The sequence below is a fragment of the Molothrus ater genome, chromosome 4, assembly GCF_012460135.2.
Source record: "Molothrus ater isolate BHLD 08-10-18 breed brown headed cowbird chromosome 4, BPBGC_Mater_1.1, whole genome shotgun sequence".
NCBI lineage: Eukaryota > Metazoa > Chordata > Aves > Passeriformes > Icteridae > Molothrus > Molothrus ater.
The window spans coordinates 60,458,658-60,479,435 of record NC_050481.2 but is presented as its reverse complement, the minus strand read 5'-3'; the positions used below and the strand labels follow the sequence as shown (position 1 = coordinate 60,479,435).

The following is a 20,778-nucleotide window of genomic DNA, read 5'->3' as shown; positions in this document are numbered from 1 at the left end:
TATGGTAGTGTGATCTCTGTGCCATATGATAATAAATTGGAGATTTGTTCTCCATCTTTTAGAAGTCCCTTCTGCCAGCCTTTGCAAAGTCAAGACTTGGCACTTTGTTTACCTGCCACCATCTTCTTTAGTTCCATAAAATGTACCTTCTTGTTTATGAAGCCATATCTGCAGATCAGTTTGGAGTCAGGAAAGTGAGTTGAGCTGGCTACTCAGGTTGTAAATTTGTCTTCCTTACAACTTGAAGTAGCACAATTTCTTTAGCCCTATTTTCAACTCAATATTTATTTGTAGTATTACTGTTACGTGATTGTAAACTGCAACCAGTATTCCGTGGGGGAGGAAAGCCATGGGATGGATGGGCCATCTCCCAAGGACTAATGACCCCTTGTGTTTTGTGGTAAACCTTTGAACTTAGAAGTCTGAAATGGTTTTAATTCGAGTGAGAGTAAATACATTAGCTTTCTGGATAAGTCTTTGTATTTTTAGACTAGAGCTTAAACCTATTCCTTGTGCCCTTTGTTTTGTTAAGTAGGGCAGAAAGGTGAACTGGTGAATCCTGGAGGAAAGGATTAGATTATCCCAGGGAACTGTTTGTTTTAAGCACCTTGGACATTAGCTCTGCCTGGTGGAAGATCACAGTCCTTCCTGAATAAGTGAGGAAAGAATAATGTCCTTCCAGCACTGTGGCATTATAACTGTGATCCTATGAATTCACAAAGTAGTGGTCAAGTAGCTTGCAAAAGGAAATTTGTTTCTCAAGGTTGTTTGGAAGCTCTTTGCCTTTTGTGCTGCATCATATTTATCTGCATGCATATGGATGCACACAGTTTAGAAAAGATATGGCTTTTTGGGTTTCTGAATGAAAATTTTTGAGTACTGTTTGAAGGGGTCTTCCTAAGTGAAGCAGTTGAGTGATTCAGGACATGACCTTGGAGCTGTATTTGGCAGTTTGAGTGGAATTAGCTGTACTGTGAAACTATTATGGACTTGTTCAGCTTATGAGTGATCAGGTTGTGACCTGGTGGACTGTGGTGACCAGGGCAGCAGCCTGGCAATGGCCCATGGTGTCATCCATGCAGGCAAAAAGTCACACCTACAGGCTTGAGTTTTTGGTACCTCTGAAATCAAAACAGAGTATTTTGACTGCTGATGAGAGCTGTGCTGAACCAAAAGTATATAGTGAGCATTAGGGCTTTGTGAGAAAGACAAGACCATACTTATATAATTATACTGGAAAAATCTCTAAGGTTAGGTAAGTCTGGAAAACTGCAAGGAAAGATAAATACTTGGAAATCATCATGAGAGAGGGCATTATAGTTAAAACTTTTCTGTACTTTGAATTAAATTGATTGATAACAATTCTTTGCTGAAATGTAGGATTCGTGATGTTTGGAATTAATAACAACTGATAATTTCCAATCCATATGACTATTTTAATAAACAAGCTATTATCTTCTCATAGACAACCTCTGACATGTATTTGAAAAAGACCCAAACAGCAAACTGTGACATCAGGATCTGTGCTTCAGTATCAAGCAGAGGCAAAACATGTAGAGATCTTCTCCATCTTCTTACAGCCACCTGTCTCCATTACCTTGTCTGTCTAGGCTGCTTCATGACCTGAATCCATTTTTCAGCAACACCCTTTAAAAAAATATTTTCAGTTTTCTTGCTTCTCTGAAATTGTGTTGGATTTGTGTGGTGTAAGAAGTTATGCTTTCTATTCATTAATAACAGTTAAAATCCTTTTTTTCTAGTTAAATTTATAAACTTTTTTTTAACAGTTGAATATCCATGGAAATATGCTGCTTTCTGTGACTATGTTTATTTTTAAAAAAATCACATTTTTCACAAATGATATTGTAGTCATTTCCACTAGCTACTCATTTTCTCTAATTTTCTCTGAGCATGTATTTAATTGATAATGTTGTGTAAAATTTTTTAAATCTGCAGTGCAATGCTGCTTTTCCCTAGACATGTCTTTTTGGTTAGACATAGTATCGGAGCAAACTTTTTGAAAAAAAAACCAAAAGAGAATGATGATACTGAAAAGAAAAATTGTAAGCATAAATTTACACTTTTAAGTAGGGTTTTCCAAAATAGGGTTTTTTCTTTTTTTTTTCTTTTTGCAATTAGTATGAGCAATTAAATTTGTTCCACCTTGGTCTCCAGAATACTTTTTTTCCTTTTGGTTGCACATCTTCTATGTTGCCTTGTACTGGCTTACCTTCTTCTGAATAGATACTGGATTTCTCTACTGTGAATCTTGTAAGGACTTGTGTGATTTTGGTAATTAGGTTTTATAGTTTTGCTAAAGCATTATTCTTTTGGTATTTACCTCATCTCTGTTCCATGTCCAGTTCTGTTCTTGGAGGTTCTTGTCAAATTATGTTGGAAAAGTAACTTATTTAATCAAAGAAGAGTTTGCACTGGAACCTTTCTTTCTTTCTAAATACTAAAATAATCATCAGAGAAGACCTATGGTTACTACTTACTGGGTCATTGGGGATTTTCATCTGATTTGCTACTAGCTAAAAAAACCTAATTTTTCAGAGGCATGTTGTGGAGACATTTTTTGGATTTGATGAAGAGTCTCTTGATTCAGAAACTTCATCGGTAACTTCATACAACACAGATAAAACAGACAGGACACCTGCAACACCAGAAGAAGATTTGGAAGATGTAAGTGGTAACTGATCAGTTCTTCTTTCTACCTCTTGAAGTATAAATACAAACTTTCAGCCGTTGTACCACATGAACTGTGAAAGATTTGGCAGAGAATTCCTTTGGGTTTTTTTCAAGTCTGGTAACATATACACTTTGCAATAAAATTAATAAGATAATATTCTAACAGATTTAGCAGATACTGGTGTAAGAAATTTTTTTTCCTCAAACTCTTTCTTATTAGTCAAAAGAAAATGAATAGGCATATTGCTTCACCAAATTCAATACTTACTAGACAATAGTTTGCCTTTCAACCTTATAATTTATTTGACTGTTTTGATACAATCAGGATTTTCTTTCTTTGCTCACAATACTCAGAGAGTCCTTTGCAATTCATAGAGGCTCAGATGATCACAGGTAGTAAATACCCAGTGACATGTTTTGTCCTAGCTCTGTGATATTCACTGCTGCCGGCCTACTTTGGAAGATTGCAGGCGTGAGCACAAAGCACGAATTAGATGCTCTTTTTCATCTTTCTTTCTTGTTCACTAACTTCTGCCTAATACTCCTCAGAAGAAGCTTCCTTTTTTCCTAGGTTTAGTGTCTAATAATATTGTAATCTCTTTTCTTTAAAACTCAAGTTCCTGGAGCAAAAGTTAATTAAAGTGAAGGACATTTCTTGTCCTCAGCCATATAGGAAGGACTTTTTAAGTGTTAAAGTTAGTGGCTTAACATTCAAGGAAAATAATGACTTTGAAAATACTTTTTATTAAAAGAATAAATTTAAGAAAATATATTTGGAGTAATTTTGAAATGTAACTTCTGTGTCAGTGTGCTTTACCCTGGCATTGTAGAGAACAAATGTAAGGAGGGAAGGGTGGACAGCATGAGAAATAGAACAGATACCTTCTGAGACCCCTCTGGCTCTGGAGTTGCTGAAGACAGGTTGCACAAAACTGTTTCCTCTCATCTTTTCCCAGACAGTTTTCCCATTTCTGTACATTGCTGTCTTACATGGCAACTTACACTGTCCTTAAGTTGTGTGGTAGACACAGTTCCTTTCCTTTCCTTTCCACTTGTTTTAGGATTTCATACCTTTATTAAACTTTGAGACTTAGTATGAGTTGTGTTGCTTGTTTGTGAGTCTGTCTTCTGTACAGACAAACCCATTTTTAAATATATTTTTACTAACCCACTTCCCCCCCTCTTTTCATTAAGAGCACACCTAAAGAAGAAGCTGAACTCAGGTTTTGCCAGCTAACAAGAGAGTATCAAGCTTTGCAAAGAGCGTATGCATTGCTCCAAGAACAAGTTGGTGGAACTCTGGATGCAGAGAGAGAAGCAAGGGTAATTTTTTAACTGAAATTCTTTAAATCTGAATTAATAGAAAAAGCTGAAACCATTTGTAATAGCGGGAGGTATCTTTGCAGGTCAGTGAAATGCAAAGCCAATGTTTTTGAGGATTAGAGGATGTCATAAGTAAGGTGATAATTTAGGTTCATCTGGTGCAATCAGAACAAAGATGTCATTATACTTTATTTTAGCATATATAATATATTAAAGATTTCTATGCTGTGAGAGTGATAACCCATTTGAACCTGCAATTTGGATAGTGACATGATGGATTTTAAATGAATCACAGGGTAGCTTGTTACAAGGGCATAGGTACATCCATCATATGATTATATTAAAAATCTCCCAAATCTGAATCAAATATCTGACCCAAATCTTGGTTCTGGCACACTGGGAAGCAGTTTTGCACAACAGGAAGAGGGGACTCCTGATGGACACCAAGTTGGACAGTTAAAAAACTCCTGACTGTCTTCCCACTACAACTTCCCCAAACCCCAGAAATGGAGAAACATATTAAATACTGTGATTATTATATGTTACTGCTTTGCTACATGTGGCCACTGCACTGTGCCACTGCAGTGTGTTGCTAAGAATGCAGAAGGAAAATTATTTTAAAGTGTTTACTGGTAGGAAAGGACTCAACCAACCTACACTTCTTTTTATTTTTTCCTGTGAAATATAGTTCTTATAATAGTAGAATTACTGCTTCATGGCTTTATTTATTAGAGTTCTTAGCATCTTAAAAAAGCCTAGTCAGTTTTGACACTCTCTTTTTAAGTAGGACACTTAGCCAAGGAAAGCTGTAAAGACTTTGAAGATCACTTCTCAAGATAGAATTAGGATGGAGGACATAACTCCATCTACTGTTAAAAAAAGGATTTCAGGGGCAGTCATCTACTTGCCAATTATGAGAGGCCATTATATATTTTCTTTGCCTTCATGGGTTTTTTAAAATTTTATTTTCCAGGCATTTACAGATTGTATTTTTTTAATCTTGGAAATTGTTGCTATTTCTTTTTAATGTTATTTTGGGTTTTTTGGTACACCCCTGCAAATCCATCTCCTCAGTGAGTCATAAATTAGCTTTTTGCATAGTTTATTTTGGTGGGATGAAAATTTCCTATTACTTATAGATGAGGCTTAAGGTAAACAAGTACCCAAAGATGCATAGATGCAGGGAAAAAAATCCCTATAGGAATATTTAAATTGCTTGGGTGGAAAAGTACCTGAAGTAGGGTGGAAAAAAATACTTGTGGTAGGTCAAGGAGCCTCAGTGGCTGAGGGTCTCCAGAAACATGTGTTTTATATCCTTTTTTGTTTAGTACCTTCTATGATCCAGTGCCTTTTAGTGCATCACTGGACATGGGGTGTAATACCCACTGTAGTGTAGTCCTGAGTGTAATAATCATGTAAATGAGGAAAACTGACCAGCATGTGCTGTTTATGGGATATGTAAATTGTTTTGGGTAAATATATTTCATTTACCTAAAGGCCTTTTTCAGTACTTAATGCAATTCTTTTTCTCCCTTGTTCTTTTTTCCCCAATTGCCTTAAGTTACTAAAGCTTATGAATAGCTTCTTAGAGCTCTTTCAGTTTCTAAATTAATTTTTTTCTTCCCCTGGTAAGAACTTTGTCACTGAATATGGGATGTTAACATCTTTTTAGGCTAGGAAGGAAAAATCCTGTTAAACTGGCAGTTTCAAAATTTCGTGTAACATAAACACAAAACCCAACTATTTTAATGAAAAACATTAAAAGCTGATGGGACAGCCCATAAAATAGTAGAAAATATATTTACTTTTGATTTCTCCTTTTCCCCTTCCCCCCACAGACTCGTGAACAGCTGCAAGCTGATCTTCTCAGGTGTCAGGCAAAAATTGAGGACCTGGAGAAAGCTCTAATGGAGAAGGGACAGGTAAAAGGCTCTCTAAATGTGCTCTCCCACATCGTGTTCTCTGCGTGCAGTGGTGCCCTTGCCACCTTCGTTGCTTACTGGTGTGTTGGTGTCAATGATGCAGCTTAATTGCTACTGCAGCATTACATCACTCAAATAAAGGAAAGCATTTTGCAGCCTAAGAAAATGTCATTACAGACTCATTTTCTAACACATAATACACTAAAGCATGGTATTAAAATAACCACATGTACAGGCACATTCTGTTCCTGTTGTCATTTGGTGAAGGGCTTTCTCCTCTTCTCCATTTTGTTACTATTTGTTATAAACTCTAATAACATAAATATTCTATATTTCTACTGGAGAATATTTTTGGTGTGTACCAAAGAAAAATTTTTTAAAACCCCAATTTCTAAGCACACTAGAGAGAGGAACACTGAGCCTGTCAGGTTAATGGGAGCCACTTGAAGTGTTACTCTCCTGGGTTTAAAGTCTCAGAGGACCCAGCTGCTTTCAGATTCCCAAACCATCACACAAAGTAAAATCAGGCCTTCTACTTCAGTACATATAATATATGTAAATACTCATCAAAGATGTGTCTACTGATGCATATTTAATATTGTCTAGGGCCCCCAGGAAGTCTGATTAAGAGTTATGAGCATGCATTTGCAAGTTGTTCAGTTGTGTGACTGCTAAAACACACAGTAGAAATTGGGGAGATGTTATTTTATGCTTTGTTGTTTGAAATAGAATTTAAATCTTCAGGTAGCTTATAGTAATAAGATAGAGGTAGCTATAGTTATACATTTCAAAGACTGATGATCCTGTAGCAGTTGACACAACTTACATATAATGCCAAATGAATGATAACACTATTTTTATGGTTTATTATTTGTAATTAAAATTTTCTGTAAGATTCTGTATCAATGCAAAGGTTTGGGGACCATATTCAAGTTAAGGGCAAAAATCATTTATGCTAGTTTCCACACAAATTGAAATTTGCTCAGTGAATTTAATGTAAATACAATATTACTAAAAACTGAGAATATGTTATTAATCTAAAAATGATGGCCCACTGAACTTCTGGAAGAATAAATGAAACCAAAGACCTCCCAAGCACTTACTGCTGCTATTTTGGTGTGTTGATAAGAAAGATGTTGTGGGCAAACTGCTGTGTAGTTGAAAAGATATTTGACTGTACAGTGTATAATGTAAGTACTGTCTATGTAAAAAAGATAAATGAATTTGGATACCCATGTAAGGAGTTACTTCTGTGATTTTTCTGCAAGAGAGTTATGTCAAAAAGGTATATCTGGAAATTAGAATTTAATCAATTACTACTTTGAAATTCAGAACCGCATTTTCCACTTTGTATTTTAGTAATCCTGAGAGGGTGAACAGGGATGTGACAAGGAGCACTATGATGTTATTTGTAGTGGGCTGGTTTGTACACTGAGCATTAGCTTTCCTCAGAGGGGATCACAACGTCTTCCTGGGAGCTCTAGCACCTGTGTGGTTCTCCTGAGCTGTTAGTATTTACAGTCAACAAAATAAATGGTTGTATGATAAACTGAATTCTTTGTGCACTATGTGATTTTTTAGAAAATTATTTAATTACTACTTTGTCATTTAGATGCCATGGTAGTGATGATGATTTAAGAATAATTGTGGAATGTTCATTCTGGGAGGCAGCCCCTGAATGTGTTTGTAAAGGGAAATAATGAATCAAAAGATCTAAGAGAATTATTCCAGAAAATTTCCTGAAGTCTATTTCAGAGCATGAGATTAGAAGATTATTGTTAAAAAAATATGTGAAGCTTGGTTTATAACAATTTATGTGGAATTTCAAAGTAACTGTCAATGGCTTTTGTTAATCTCTCTTCTGGCTGGACCTGTCAGTATTCCCCCAGAAGTAACACAAAATTAATAATCCATTTCTGCATGGTACATTGAGGTGTGTGCATAAGAAATTTTATGTTAAGTGAAGAAATCCTTAAAACATATAATGGCAAATATTTAAATAATATTAAATATATTTAAATGATGGCAAACAATAAGCCTAAAAGTATTTGAGTATGCAATATGCCAGATGGATGAATGTTCAACTGTCTCAGTGGGCTGGTGTGTAAATGCAGTTCTGCTGGAGTTCAGGTTTTCTCAGAAAGTGTAGTTGGACTCCATCAAGAAAGATGCAGGAATTTATCATCAATAGAGCAGATTGAACTGTTTTTTTACTTGTGTGGAATGGAGTAGTTGAAGCTGCAGTCTGATCTATCTGTTGAACCTTACCATGTGGGTATGTTTACCATATTCATGCATTGGGATGTCCACCCTAAGTCTGTGCATGCAACTCTTCATTCCTTGACCTTAGTAAAATGTTAGTTAAATAGTAAACTAGACACCAGATTTTATTTTGAACATTTCTTTCACTTGCCTCAAAAATTCTTGACAAGTGTCATGCCTTTCAGTACTCATTTTAGTATGTTATAGCATCACAACCATGAAGACCTTGTTTATTACATGAAATGCATTTTTGTGCATGAATGGAAAAAGGTAGAGAGAACAGTACAACATGAAATTGTCGTAGACAGTAAGTAGAAAAACTAAAATGTTTAACAAAATGCTAATTGGACTCAATATAATATCATAATATTTAAGATTGGCATTTCAAGGATATTTGATGGGCTAGGATATCCAGATTTCATTGATTCCTTATGCAACATCAGTGTGCAAATATCTTCCTGAAAAATAATTCATCATCCTCAATACTTTAGTAAAGGCATTTAGATTTTAAATAAATTATCCCTTGAACCTAGAAGATAATTTGATCTAGAGTTAGTATGGCACATTAAGTGTTGGATATTGTTTTAATAGACCTTTTAGAATAGCATAAGAAAGGTTATGTAAATAGATTTCTCTGTAGGAAAAACAAGAGCAAATCTGGCTGTTATAATCCATTAAATCTGAATGTCCAGCTATGGCTGGCCATGAGGTTTTGTAGCTTAGCTCTTTAAAGGGATATTTGATGAGGCCTTTCGAAGGCATGGGAAAACCTAAAAGGAAAGATGTGTTTTGGAACAAGTGATTAATTGGAAATACAGTTTCCAAATGGAGTATACAATGTCTTGCATCACTTCCCTTCCTCCACAGCCTTGCATTCCTTGCTAATACACAAACACTGTGTATTAGCCGGATTCTCAGATTTTTAGCAGAGGGTAATTAACTTTATATTGCTGCAGCTTCTTTTTGGTCATTTGGGGTAGTAAAATCATTTTCAGCCCTTTCTCCCTTTGTATTTGTATTGCACTACTTAAAATTGGATGATTTTGCAAGAAATTTTCCAAACCGTTGCAATGGAAAGCAATAGTTTTGAGTTCAGCTGAGTAAATAAATGTTTTAAAAATGACATAAAGCATATAACTGTGGTAACCCACAATTGCTACATGTAAAGATTTTAAAGTACATGCTAGCTGAAACATACTAGGAAACAAAAGACTGCTACAGGAAAGAACTTTTATTTTCACTGTATAAAATGCTGTACATCCTTGAAACATTTATGATGGCTTTATTTTTCAGTGTGTGACCATTTTATACTTGAATGTAAAATGATGTCTGAAATCTAATTATTGTAGGCATTCACTTGTCTTCCTTAACGAAACATATGTATTTTCCTCACAGGATTCAAAATGGGTAGAAGAAAAGCAGCTGTTAATTAGAACAAATCAGGAGTTGCTAGAGAAGGTATGTGGGAATATTTTCACCATTGCTGCCCTTTGTCATAGAAGAAATTGAATGCACTAAGTACTATAAAATCAGCATGAAATTGCTTTATTTCTCATCAGAAACAGAAATTTAAGTAAAAATCTCTGATTAAAGTACCAACATGCTTTTATATTCTTCAGGAATCAAAGCTGCTTTTTATTTGAAATTACATGGATAGCCACCAGTGCAGCCCAAGCTGGCTGAGGTTTCTAGTGTCCAATAAAATACACAGATGCACAAAGGTTGTTATTGTCCTGACCACTAGCAAAAATGCCTGCTCCCTTCAATGTTTTTATAGTTTTTCCACACATTAAGTAATACTGATTGATTTAAGGTTTATTATATTAACTCTCTGAGCTACTCAGAGCTGAGCATCTGCATTGTTCTTTGTTGATAGTAGAGGGAAAGTTGGCTAGTCAACTCAGGAAGATAAATAACTGATATTGTTAATTAGTAGCTTAATATTAATAGAATAAAAATAAGATGACCAAATAAAATATCATGATTAAAAGTAGTTAAAGACAGGTTTAATTTACTTGGGCACTTACACATGGGCACTATAAATGTTAAAGTACATTATGCCAGATGTTACGCTTCTATTTAGTTTTGTACAAAGTAAAAGATCACCCAGTTAAACTAGACAGTAGACCAAAGCTATTAGTTGGCATAATTAATAGCCAGTATTGAATTTCTATTTTGTCTTTGTTAGTACCCCAAGGCAAAATTCTGGCAAATTAAAAAGTAGTCGTTAAAACCACACCATTATTATCTTTCATATACTATAAAAAATTAGATGTCTAATTAGGCAAATACAATGAGAACAGCCTACCCAAATGTTAATGTAATTCAGTTTCATTTGCTGGATTTTAAAAGCAAACTTCCACTGCTTAACTTATTTAGATACAACATTCATATAAGTTTTATGTTACTTCCAGATTATTACTCTAAGAGAACATTGACCATTTTCTGCTGACTGCTCTCAGAAATACTTTCTGATAGAATGCTTTTCTTATCTCTGTGACACAGCCTGATGCACAATGAAAACTGGAAATAATTAACAGTTTTGTCTAAACCCCTGCTTACTACTGTAAGCAGTATTTTTTCTAGTGCTTACAGGGTTACCATGTTGTGTTTGTCTCACAGATTTACAGAATGGAACAAGAAGAGCATCAGCTGAAGAATGAGATGCAAGATGCAAAAGACCAGAATGAGCTGTTAGAATTCAGAGTGCTAGAGCTTGAAGTAAGAGATTCTCTCTGTTGCAAACTCTCAAATGGAGCAGAAATTATGTTTGAACCCAAGCTGAAATTCCTGTAAAGATTACTGATGTCTGGTGCATGTTTAAGGGAAGTCACTTAGGTATCTATTTTTTAAATGTTGTATCTTGGGATAATGAAATTGATGCCACTGCCTTAATATGTTTTGGAGAGAATGCTCACTAATGTTTATAAAGATGTAATATAGCTAATATAAATTGCATTTAGTTTGGTTTTCATCTAATAAAATATTTTGTTTTGCAATATTTTGCCTTTTTTATTTGTTTCATTTCCATAACTGCTCCTTTCCTGCATGTAAAATCACCTGGTATGTATTCTACAGCCTTGGCTGACATTGATTAAATTAACACACCTTCTCACATCTTGCATGCAATGATCTCACTAAAGATCTGACACGTCCATCACATCAATGTAGAATTGCTTTAAATTACATTAATTTAATGTTGACAACATTTATATGAAGTAAATTTGTCATAAAAAGAACACTTTTTGATAGCAGATTCCAAAGAATTCCTCTTACCTTAAATCCATTTTCTCATGGTTTAAAGTGGTCATGGACTGGAAATAATTGGCTTCAGTCAATGAAAAATGAAAAAAAAACCCAAACCTCTGGCAATGCCAAAGAAAAGTGGTAAAGCAGAAATATAACTTCTGTGTGTCAAACTGATATGTTGCCTATACCAAACAAATTCCATACTTTGCATAAATGAAATAAGCAAAATTATTTGTTATTAGCACTGAACATGTAGCCTGTGGTTACAGCTGAAAGCAATGGTTCTCATCCCCTCACAAAATGGGCTCATGTGGAATTTAGTAACACTGAAGTGTCTGTGTGTGATGCACAGTTGTCACATGGTTGTATTGCCTGATGACACATTGTTCAGTTTCAAAGATCACCAGCATTCTTAACACTGCTTAGAATAAACTCTCTGACAAACCTGTCATTGTCACTCCTCCATTTTTATCACCCAGCACGTTTCACCAAAAACCTCGGCATGTGTAACTTCTCTGATAAAGATGAAAATGTCCTGTCTCCCTGTTATGTGGATGTTCTTTTTGTCTGACATTTCTTAATCTTTTTTTCATCCTTTATCAGCCATATGTTTTGATGTCATAGCCCATTATATTCAAAATTATGAATTTAGGTTACTAGAATTTCAGTAGATGTTCAGAAAAATAGAAATGCTTTCTAATAGGTATCGTTATAATTTATGGAAGGACTGTAAAGACAAATAGAGAACAATTTAGGATTTGAATTGGCTGTTGCACTAGAAATTGCTTCCTAAAGGGTGGGTGTTATTAGAAGTAAAACTGTCCAAAACAGATTTCTTAAGGAAAGAACAAATATTCTTCAATAGCTCCTTCATGAGGAGCTATTTTCACATGGAAGAATCACATCAAAAACAGCTCACTACATCATGTAAGGTTTTGTCATGTGCCAAAGCTTGGAAAAATTCTTTCACAGAATAACAATGGAAGTATTTTTGTGTGATTGCGAGAAAAGATTTTTTCCTTTGTAGACAAGCATGTAGGCACCAATGTGACTGACAATGCAATGCTTTAGGAAAACCACTACTGGTAAGCAGGACGGTATTTTTTAGCAGTTATTCAGATTAAAATTAGGTAAAGTATAAAAAAATGATTTATTTATCAATTAAAGCAAGCAAGTTTAGGTAAGATGAATGCAATAGCAACTGATGAATTTTTAACAATATCTAAAATCATAACTGAATTTGGATAAGAAATAAAGTTCTGGTTTTGGTTTACAGCAGCTAAGACATTATTTAAGCCCATTTCAGAATTAGACTGTTGATGTAAATATTCTTTCAAAAAAACCTCAGAGGGGGGAAATTGAAGAGGCTACAGAGATTTTTCGCTCTACACTGTAGTTTCAAATTATGTTTAACCTAATTAATAACAAGATTTGCCATGCTTTGTAACATCTTTATGTGAATGGATGCAGCTTGTCTGCCATATCAATTAAAGCACCTCATTTGTGATTTAGGAAATGGAGTAATACAGGGATGGTCGTAGGAGCTGAAGTATTTGTAGTAGTGGTCTCTCTCAGAAAATGAAGCTCATGATGCCAAAGCATCCCCTTGTAACATGGAGATGAAATCTGGTGTTTCTTGCTCATGTTCTCATGGCCAGAGAGAATTCAGAGTAAGACCCAATGCATAGGTTGCCCAGAGCCTTCAGTCCAGTCATTTTTCACAGGCAAATGAAAATTTAATTTAGCTAAAAATTGCTTTTTTGTTATGCTATATCTGCCTTCTGAAGAAATAATAGGTTAGTATTTTGAAGAAATGCATGGAAGTCGTGTACATGGACCAGTTAAGTTTTAGATATTCTAAATATCTTTAGATAGATGGGAATTTATAATTTTTTGTTTTGTCACAAAGAACATCATAACTGTAGATTAGTGCTACCTTTCAACATTTTCTGACATCTTGGCTTTTGGAGTGAATATGAATGGGAATTTTAAATGCTCTAATAGGAAGGTAGTCTGTAGAATAAACAGGGACCAGACACATAGGTTTAACTTTAGTGAGAAAATATTCAACAATACTGTTTCATGATGGAGTTTAATTTTTTTTTTCTGCAGATTTTTCTTTCTAAATTTTTTTTAGTGTTCCATGAAAGAAAACAGTAGTTAAACAAGGTTAGAATCAACATAAAAATCTGCAGAGTATTTCAGGGCTCCAGTCAATTAGGGCCAGTGTTGCAAGGGTTCTGCAGCTGGGGAGTGTCAGGTAGCTTTGCAGAAACTGTGTGCATGGAATCAGCTGGCAGCCAACACTATGGTTGTATTTAGCCAAAATTCTTCAAATATGGTAAAAGAGGAAATAGACTAGATTTGGAATGAGAGTACGAATCTGCCTTTTTAATGTACAAGTATGTTTTGTAAAGGTGGAGGAAAAATGTTCATGTATATTCACAAATGTTGTTTTTAAACAAATCTTTCCTCAGGAAAGAGAGAGAAGGTCACCAGCATTTAATCTTCATATAACCACCTTCCCTGAAAACAATGGAAGTGCACTTCAACTGTTCTGCCATCAGGAAGGAATAAAGGTATATGAGAGAAACACTAGAAACAGTTGGATGGCTAGGAAACTTTCTTGAATGACCAGTCTAATATCCAAACAAATGGTTTGACACTTACAAGGGAAGAAAATGCAAAAAAAGAAAAAAAAATTAGAAAAAATATTTTTAACTGGGGAAACAGTTTCATATTCTCATAGGAATATGATCTGGTCATGTCAGGAGATCCTTAGTGAAACTGAAGGCTGGTCAATCAAGATAATTTACATTTAGTCTAGGGAAGAATGTGGATGTTGAAGTGATTCCTTGTCAGGCTTGCTACTGTACATGGTTCATGATATTAAATGTCTTCATATGAGTTCAGAAATATGACATTCAGTCCTTATTTTACACCAAATTTAGTGAAGGCTTTTATTTGTTGAATTAATATGCTTAAGTTATTTGCCAAGGCCAAGGCCTTGAAGCATGAGGTGCCTGACCCAGAACTCATTCAGATAGGTGGGACTCTTTTAGAACAAGGACAAGATAAACATCACATTCTCCCTTGATTACCTTCTGATATAAGGAAGCAAGAATTACTCTTTTCACTCCTGTTCCCCCATGAACAGGCCATTTCTGCAACTTGATTTGCATGCTGGTTCACTTAAGATTGAATTCAGACTTGTGTTGTCAGTAATGTTACACAACAGGGCTGGGTAACTTTTCTACAAGTAAATAAAGCATAATCTCAGTGCCATTCACTAGTGATTAATGGTTGAATTTTTAGTTGTGTTTACAAGTCCCCTTATAGGAGGCTTGATGCTATTCAGTGCTTTAACGAGCACAGCATGATCTCTAGGGGAAATAAACAGAAATTGTCCCTGCATATTTTTAGGAAGTTGATTAGTCTGAAAGGAAAGAGTTAAAATCTGCTTCTTACCTACAGATTTGGTTGGAGTCTCATCTCCCAAAGCACACCAAGAATAATCAGTTAGCACATCACCTACTAATAGAGCCAGGCCCACTTTTATCTTACCTGTTGTTCTAATCTGCATATTGGCTGTAGCAGTATCCATAATTCCCTTTTTTCCATTGCCATCTGTGATATGCTTTAACAGGTGGATTTTTTTCAATCTGCCTTTCAGTTTGCTTACCTGAAGATGGGGCAGTCACCTAAACTGGGCAGACTGAAATAGTTGACCTTTTATCTGTTTTCAGTGCTTTTAAAAATTGTTAGCCATCAGCAGCAATGTAGATTCCAGAATGATGCAAAATCTGATTTAGTTTCTGATTCTTCCTTTATGCATCATATGGAAATAAATTATTAGAATGATTATTTCTGGCTGAATAGATGCACATAAATTCCATTCTTCACTAATGTAACTCATTGGCTAAAGAAGTTGCTGTTCAGCATTGTCAATGCTGATCATAATCAAGAGTTTTGTTTTTAACATCCATCCAAATACAAGCGTATTAGGATCTGCACCATTCCAGGGTTAGTGACGGTGCAGTTAAATAGCTCATGTAACATTTGGGAGCACCCCTGAAGTTTTTGGGAAGAGATGGAGGGGACCTCTCAGAATAGAAAAACTTGAAAACTGCACATGGCCCTGTGACATATTGGCCTTTTCTAAGTGCTGGATAGGAGTAGAAATTGATGGTGGCAGCATTTAACAAGACTCTTTTGCTTTATGTATGTGTATTAAGCATTTTGGACTAACATGGACTGGTCTATTCCCATGCTCTCAAGGCTTCCTGCCTTCAAACAGCAAGGCTGCATTACAGGCTGTCAGTGGAAATGATCCCTGGTCCATTTTAACTTTGATGTGTTAACTTGCAGACCAAACTTGGGATAGTTCAGGAGAATGTGATTACCTCTGGTTAAACAGTTCCATGACCCTTTTCAACAACTTTTTAAATTCTAAAATACAAAAAATCATGGAATATGCTGAGTTAGTTAGTTTAAATAGAGTTCTGGGGCCTAGGAATGGATCCTGGCACAGTGTGAAATACAGACATCATGTGAATTTTATCAGGAAAAGGTTCTTCACCCAGAGAATGGGCACTGAACAGCTCCTCAGGGAACTGGTCACAGCTCCAGCCTGACAGAGTTGAAGGAGTGTTTGGACAATGCTCTCAGGCACATGCTGTGACTCCTGGGGATGATGATGTGTAGGGCCAGGAGTTGGACTCAATGATCCTGATGCATCCCTTCCATCTCAGCATATTCCATGATTATGTGATTCCATGAATTTATTCCTCTCTTTTTTGAATCAGAGGAGTTGTTTTCTTTTTTTCAGTGGCTGAGCCTTAATAAGGATGGACTGTTCAGTTCATTATCTGAGAGCTGAGTGGCAGAGAAATGTGGCTTTCTAATCAGAAAGATGATTATGAGCTGATAAGCTGTTTGGAGGAGGATGTTCAGCCCACTGTGCACATTCCCTTCTGCCACTGTAAGGCTGATTTAAAACTCCATGTTTTTGTTTAACAAAGAAAATAAAAAGCAAATCACCAAGCAAATCTTCTTAGTAATTATATGTTCATGCTCTCTGTCCTTGTAACTTCTGTAGCTTGATGTGGCTGATGCTCCACTCCAAACAAACAAAAAAAAGTCTTTTAAGCCCTTTCTCTTTACGTCTTTTAAACCTGTTTATCAGTTTTGATCTTTCCTCTACACACATTAGCAGGATGAGAAGTGTGAATGATACAGAAGCATTCTGCCCTCATGCACAGCTATCCAGGTTGCTTGTTGTAATTGAGAGTGACTTTTGGTTTTGTCTTAAAATACCAATAATTACTTTCGTAATTGTGATGCAAAACTATGTTTCACTTACTTACATTTGAAGTCTTTCACACACAGAAGAGAATAAGGGGTACATAAAATGTAGCATATAAAGACTGTTTCTGACCTACTTCATAAAAATAAGTGTCAAACATCTTTTTTCAGGACGTGAATATATCTGAACTTATGAAGAAGCTAGATATTCTTGGAGATAATGGGGTAACAATTTTTTACTTTTAAATGTACTTCCAGTTTCATGGTTAATTTAAAGCTTTTTTTTTTTTTTTTCCAGAGCAGATACTAACATCCAAGACAGTGCACAGGGTGATTTTTATATGCCTGTGTTTGTATGAAGAATATGAATGGTTAGGAATGGCTTTTAGAACATGAACTTTTGTAGTTAAACTGATGGTAGTGAAAAGAGTATTTTTTCAAGGTAGGATTTGGTCTTGACCAAATGATAGGCACTGCAATAGGCAAAGTGAAAAGATGCAAAACAGAAGTCAAAGCCAGACCAAGCTGTGAATTATCCCTCTTGAGTAGCTATAGTAGCACCTTCTGCTGTGAAGGCTGCCACTGCCAGGAGTGGATTTTCTGGGAAAAAGGCAAGGAAAACTGTCTCCCCTTTTCCCTCTTTATTGCTAAGTACAGTATGAAATCTTAGTCACACATTTGAGGCACAAACATCCAGGGAGCTGAGTCCAGTTTATAGCTAGATTTAACAGATTGAGGTTTTTTTAGTTTTAAGTTCTAGATTTGCATGTTATGTTGCAAGTCCTGTGGAGATTTCTATGGCACTTACTCTTTGCATTGTTTTCTTTAGTTGGAAGTCTGAAGTGCATGAAGGTGAGATTCACTTGCTGCAAGGCTTAGTCCAATGAACTGGCAAAAACAGGGAAAAAAAATTGCAAAATCCCTGACTGAAACCACTTAATTGTAATTGAATGATCTGTTTCATTGAATGATCTGTTGAAAAAGTGTTGTGGGGCTGGTATGCTGAAATAAAGTGGAACTAAGCATCCTTGGTTTAATTTTCAGTACTTTCAATCATGGGATGCTTTTTGGTCATGTCTATAATCCTAAATGGTACAACTGTTTTACTTTTTGAAGTATGGTTAAAACTTACTGCTCATGTTAAAGAATGAATTTTTAATGCAATTTAAAATGTATCTTTTTGTATTTTAGAATTTGAGAAATGAAGAGCAGGTTGCAATAATCCAAGCTGGGACTGTGCTTTCCCTCTGTGAAAAGGTAGAATTCAGTAAATATTTTTCTCTGCTTAAAACTGGCCATGTCTTGTAAGATACCTCATAACATTGCCAGGGAAGCATGGCTTTTCTGTTCAGGTCATCTGGATTGGAGCATGTGTTCATCCTTACATCAATGTTGGGATTGTGATGTCTTGAGGTAAAGCCAAACTTAAGAAAGAAACCCAGTTTAAAAATAAAAACATGTTTTGGAGATATTCCCTTAGCATAAAGTACTAAAAATCCACTTAACAGAAGAGACTCCATTCCCAGAAGTGCTGTGTCCTCATTGCTCTGGGAGCAGGTGTAAGGTGCCCATGGTCCCTTTTGGGCTCATTCCTGTGGATGATGGAAAGAGCTCAGAGTACTCTGTGGTCCTCTCCTCTGTAAATTAGTGGACATAGAGAAAAAGTAGTTTGCACAAGACAGCCAGGTCACTCATTTCTGTATGGCTAGTTCTTTACTTCCAGGGAATATAATCTGTATATGAAAGGGGTGACATTTAGAACTAAGACTGACTTGCGTATTTCTCTGAAGAAGCTCTGTGCATCCTTTTCATATGTTTCCATTAAATCTTTCCTGATGTATTGTTGAAATTCAGAATATTTTAAATTAAAATTTGAGCAGTTTAATAATTGCTTTAATTGATATAATTTTGATAATCTACTTATCTAAATACCTTCAGGTAAATAATCTACATGAGGTAATTTAATAATCATTAATTTAAATGAATAATTGCTATAAGCAAAATAAATGGGGAATAGGGCTAAAATGCCTATGTTTTTTCACTGTGCTGTGGCATTAAAAGAGAAGGAATTTTAGCACTTCACATCCAAAAAATGAAAGGAGAAGAACCCCACTATAAAAGGCTAAGATATAGACTCCCAAAAATACTGTTTGTCTCTCCTGTGCCCCTTTATGAAAGGGTAACAGGCATAGAATGTTCAGAATCAACATTTAGTTTTGCATATCATCTGCATACCTTAAAAAAATTAGATCTCTAATTTTTGCAAATAGCCCTTCAGTTGATTGAGGGTAGCTGTGAGAGATGGTCAGGATTTCCCATTTCCATTGATTTCAAAATTCAGAATGCTTGAATATCCGTGATGAGGCTTTCCTTAGGAATATCTTCAGCTTGTCACCTTCAAAACGAAAACAAAGATGGTGAAAATAGAGTCTCTGGGGAATATTGTGTTCCTGTTAATTTTTTTTCTGTAGAAAGCTAACCTGCTAAGCAGATAAAAAAAATTTTCTTTTTTCCATTGGTCTCTTAAATAGTGGAAGTTTCAAAATTATGAAGTAATGAATTCATATTTCATAAGTTGTAAACTGATGTTTGAAATTTCCTGTGTAAATCTTGGGGAAAAAGTTAGTATGTCATTCATTCCTTTGAGTCTGAGACCTAATGAATTCACCAAAACACTCAATTAAAGGAGTTGATGTGCAAAGGATACCAAAAGACTTAAAGCAGATATGAGTAGCCCAGTGTTAGTAAACAAGACAGTTGAGCAAAGCAATAATTATCAGTGGCAAATCTGCTCTCTGTAAGCTAGTCATGGGTCCTTATCGAAGACCAGTAGAGGAATTAAATGAAATAATTCAGAACTGACCATTTCCATCCATTCCAATAAACTTAAATGGAAATATTAACATAATCCTGGTGACAGTAATTAAGCAAGAACCTTGTATCCATGCATTTAGCTGTTATGATGTGCAATTTTTACCTTTGGAATGCAATGGCTGTTTTTCATTCTGATTGTTTTGAGTGTTTCCATAATGGCAAGGGATTCATAGTAGCAACGACAAGAGTTTCCATCTGTCTGTCTGGTTTTTTTTTCCCTCTACATTACCAATGTTTTACAACTGAGCTTTTTCCCACAAAGAGTGCAGCAAACTGTGCAGAATTAAGTGTTGAGTTTTCCACCTTGTATTTTGTTTCAATTGCCCTCTGGAAAAATGAAGGACTGGAGTGAGATGATGGTTTCACAAATCAGGCCAACAAGCATTTGAGTAAGAAACAATCAGGTTGATTTTGCATTCTTGACCCAAATCTATTTTGTTTCTTGAACTTTACAGGGGAAAACCCAATTTTATTTTCTGTAGGAAAGCAACCTACACTTGTTAGTCTTTAGTGTGTCTCTGCAGTCCTCCATTCTGCCTGTGCTCTCACAACCTGTTTATTCATGTGTGTCTCCAGAGTGAATAGATAGCATGGGAGGAGTATATGCCTGGAAGTGCTGGCAAGAAACTTGAAAAATGTTTGGTAGAACCTTTTTCAAAATCTCTGTTCATTTTATATTTTTTTCTCTTCACACTGCTGTAGTGGTTGAAACAGATAGAGGGGACAGAAGCTGCACTGACACAGAAGATGTTAGACCTGGAGAATGAGAAGGTAAGAAACAATAGCTAAAAATTCATTTAGCTAAAACTCATGTAAGGGTTTGTGCATGTATTTCATCCCAGGCAGGTTTCCTGCCTTTCTCTGCTTGACAGAGATGGCTTCATGGTAAAATAGGCAAGTGGTTTTTAGAACAATCTATTGCTTGTATTCTTTGGGGTGAGACAAAATTTTCAAATCTGTATAGAACAAAAATAGCAAAAATAGATATGAATTAGGGCACAAAGGCATAGCTGGAGAGCACATTAACTGGTGCAAAATTGTCTCTGTACTTTCTTTGTATATTAATTTGTCAGGCAGCAGCATTATCTTTATAATGTTGGGGTCATGCTAGTAGAATTGGCAAGGGTATTTCTTTGCTCTCTGGTACTCAGCT

At 35.5% G+C, this 20,778-nt stretch overlaps 1 protein-coding gene across 5 annotated transcripts in view; it reads left to right on the top strand.

Annotated features, from left to right (window-relative positions):
• Positions 1 to 20,778, top strand: part of JAKMIP1 (janus kinase and microtubule interacting protein 1) — a 228,491-nt gene that overhangs the window by 95,594 nt on the left and 112,119 nt on the right. For all 5 annotated transcript variants that reach the window (XM_054514757.1, XM_054514760.1, XM_054514756.1 and 2 more), the window contains 9 exons: positions 2,557 to 2,685; positions 3,886 to 4,014; positions 5,853 to 5,936; positions 9,594 to 9,656; positions 10,821 to 10,919; positions 13,925 to 14,026; positions 16,923 to 16,976; positions 17,943 to 18,008; positions 20,328 to 20,396. In XM_054514757.1, coding sequence (XP_054370732.1) covers positions 2,557 to 2,685; positions 3,886 to 4,014; positions 5,853 to 5,936; positions 9,594 to 9,656; positions 10,821 to 10,919; positions 13,925 to 14,026; positions 16,923 to 16,976; positions 17,943 to 18,008; positions 20,328 to 20,396 — 795 coding nt within the window. The remainder of the gene's footprint in view (positions 1 to 2,556; positions 2,686 to 3,885; positions 4,015 to 5,852; positions 5,937 to 9,593; positions 9,657 to 10,820; positions 10,920 to 13,924; positions 14,027 to 16,922; positions 16,977 to 17,942; positions 18,009 to 20,327; positions 20,397 to 20,778) is intronic.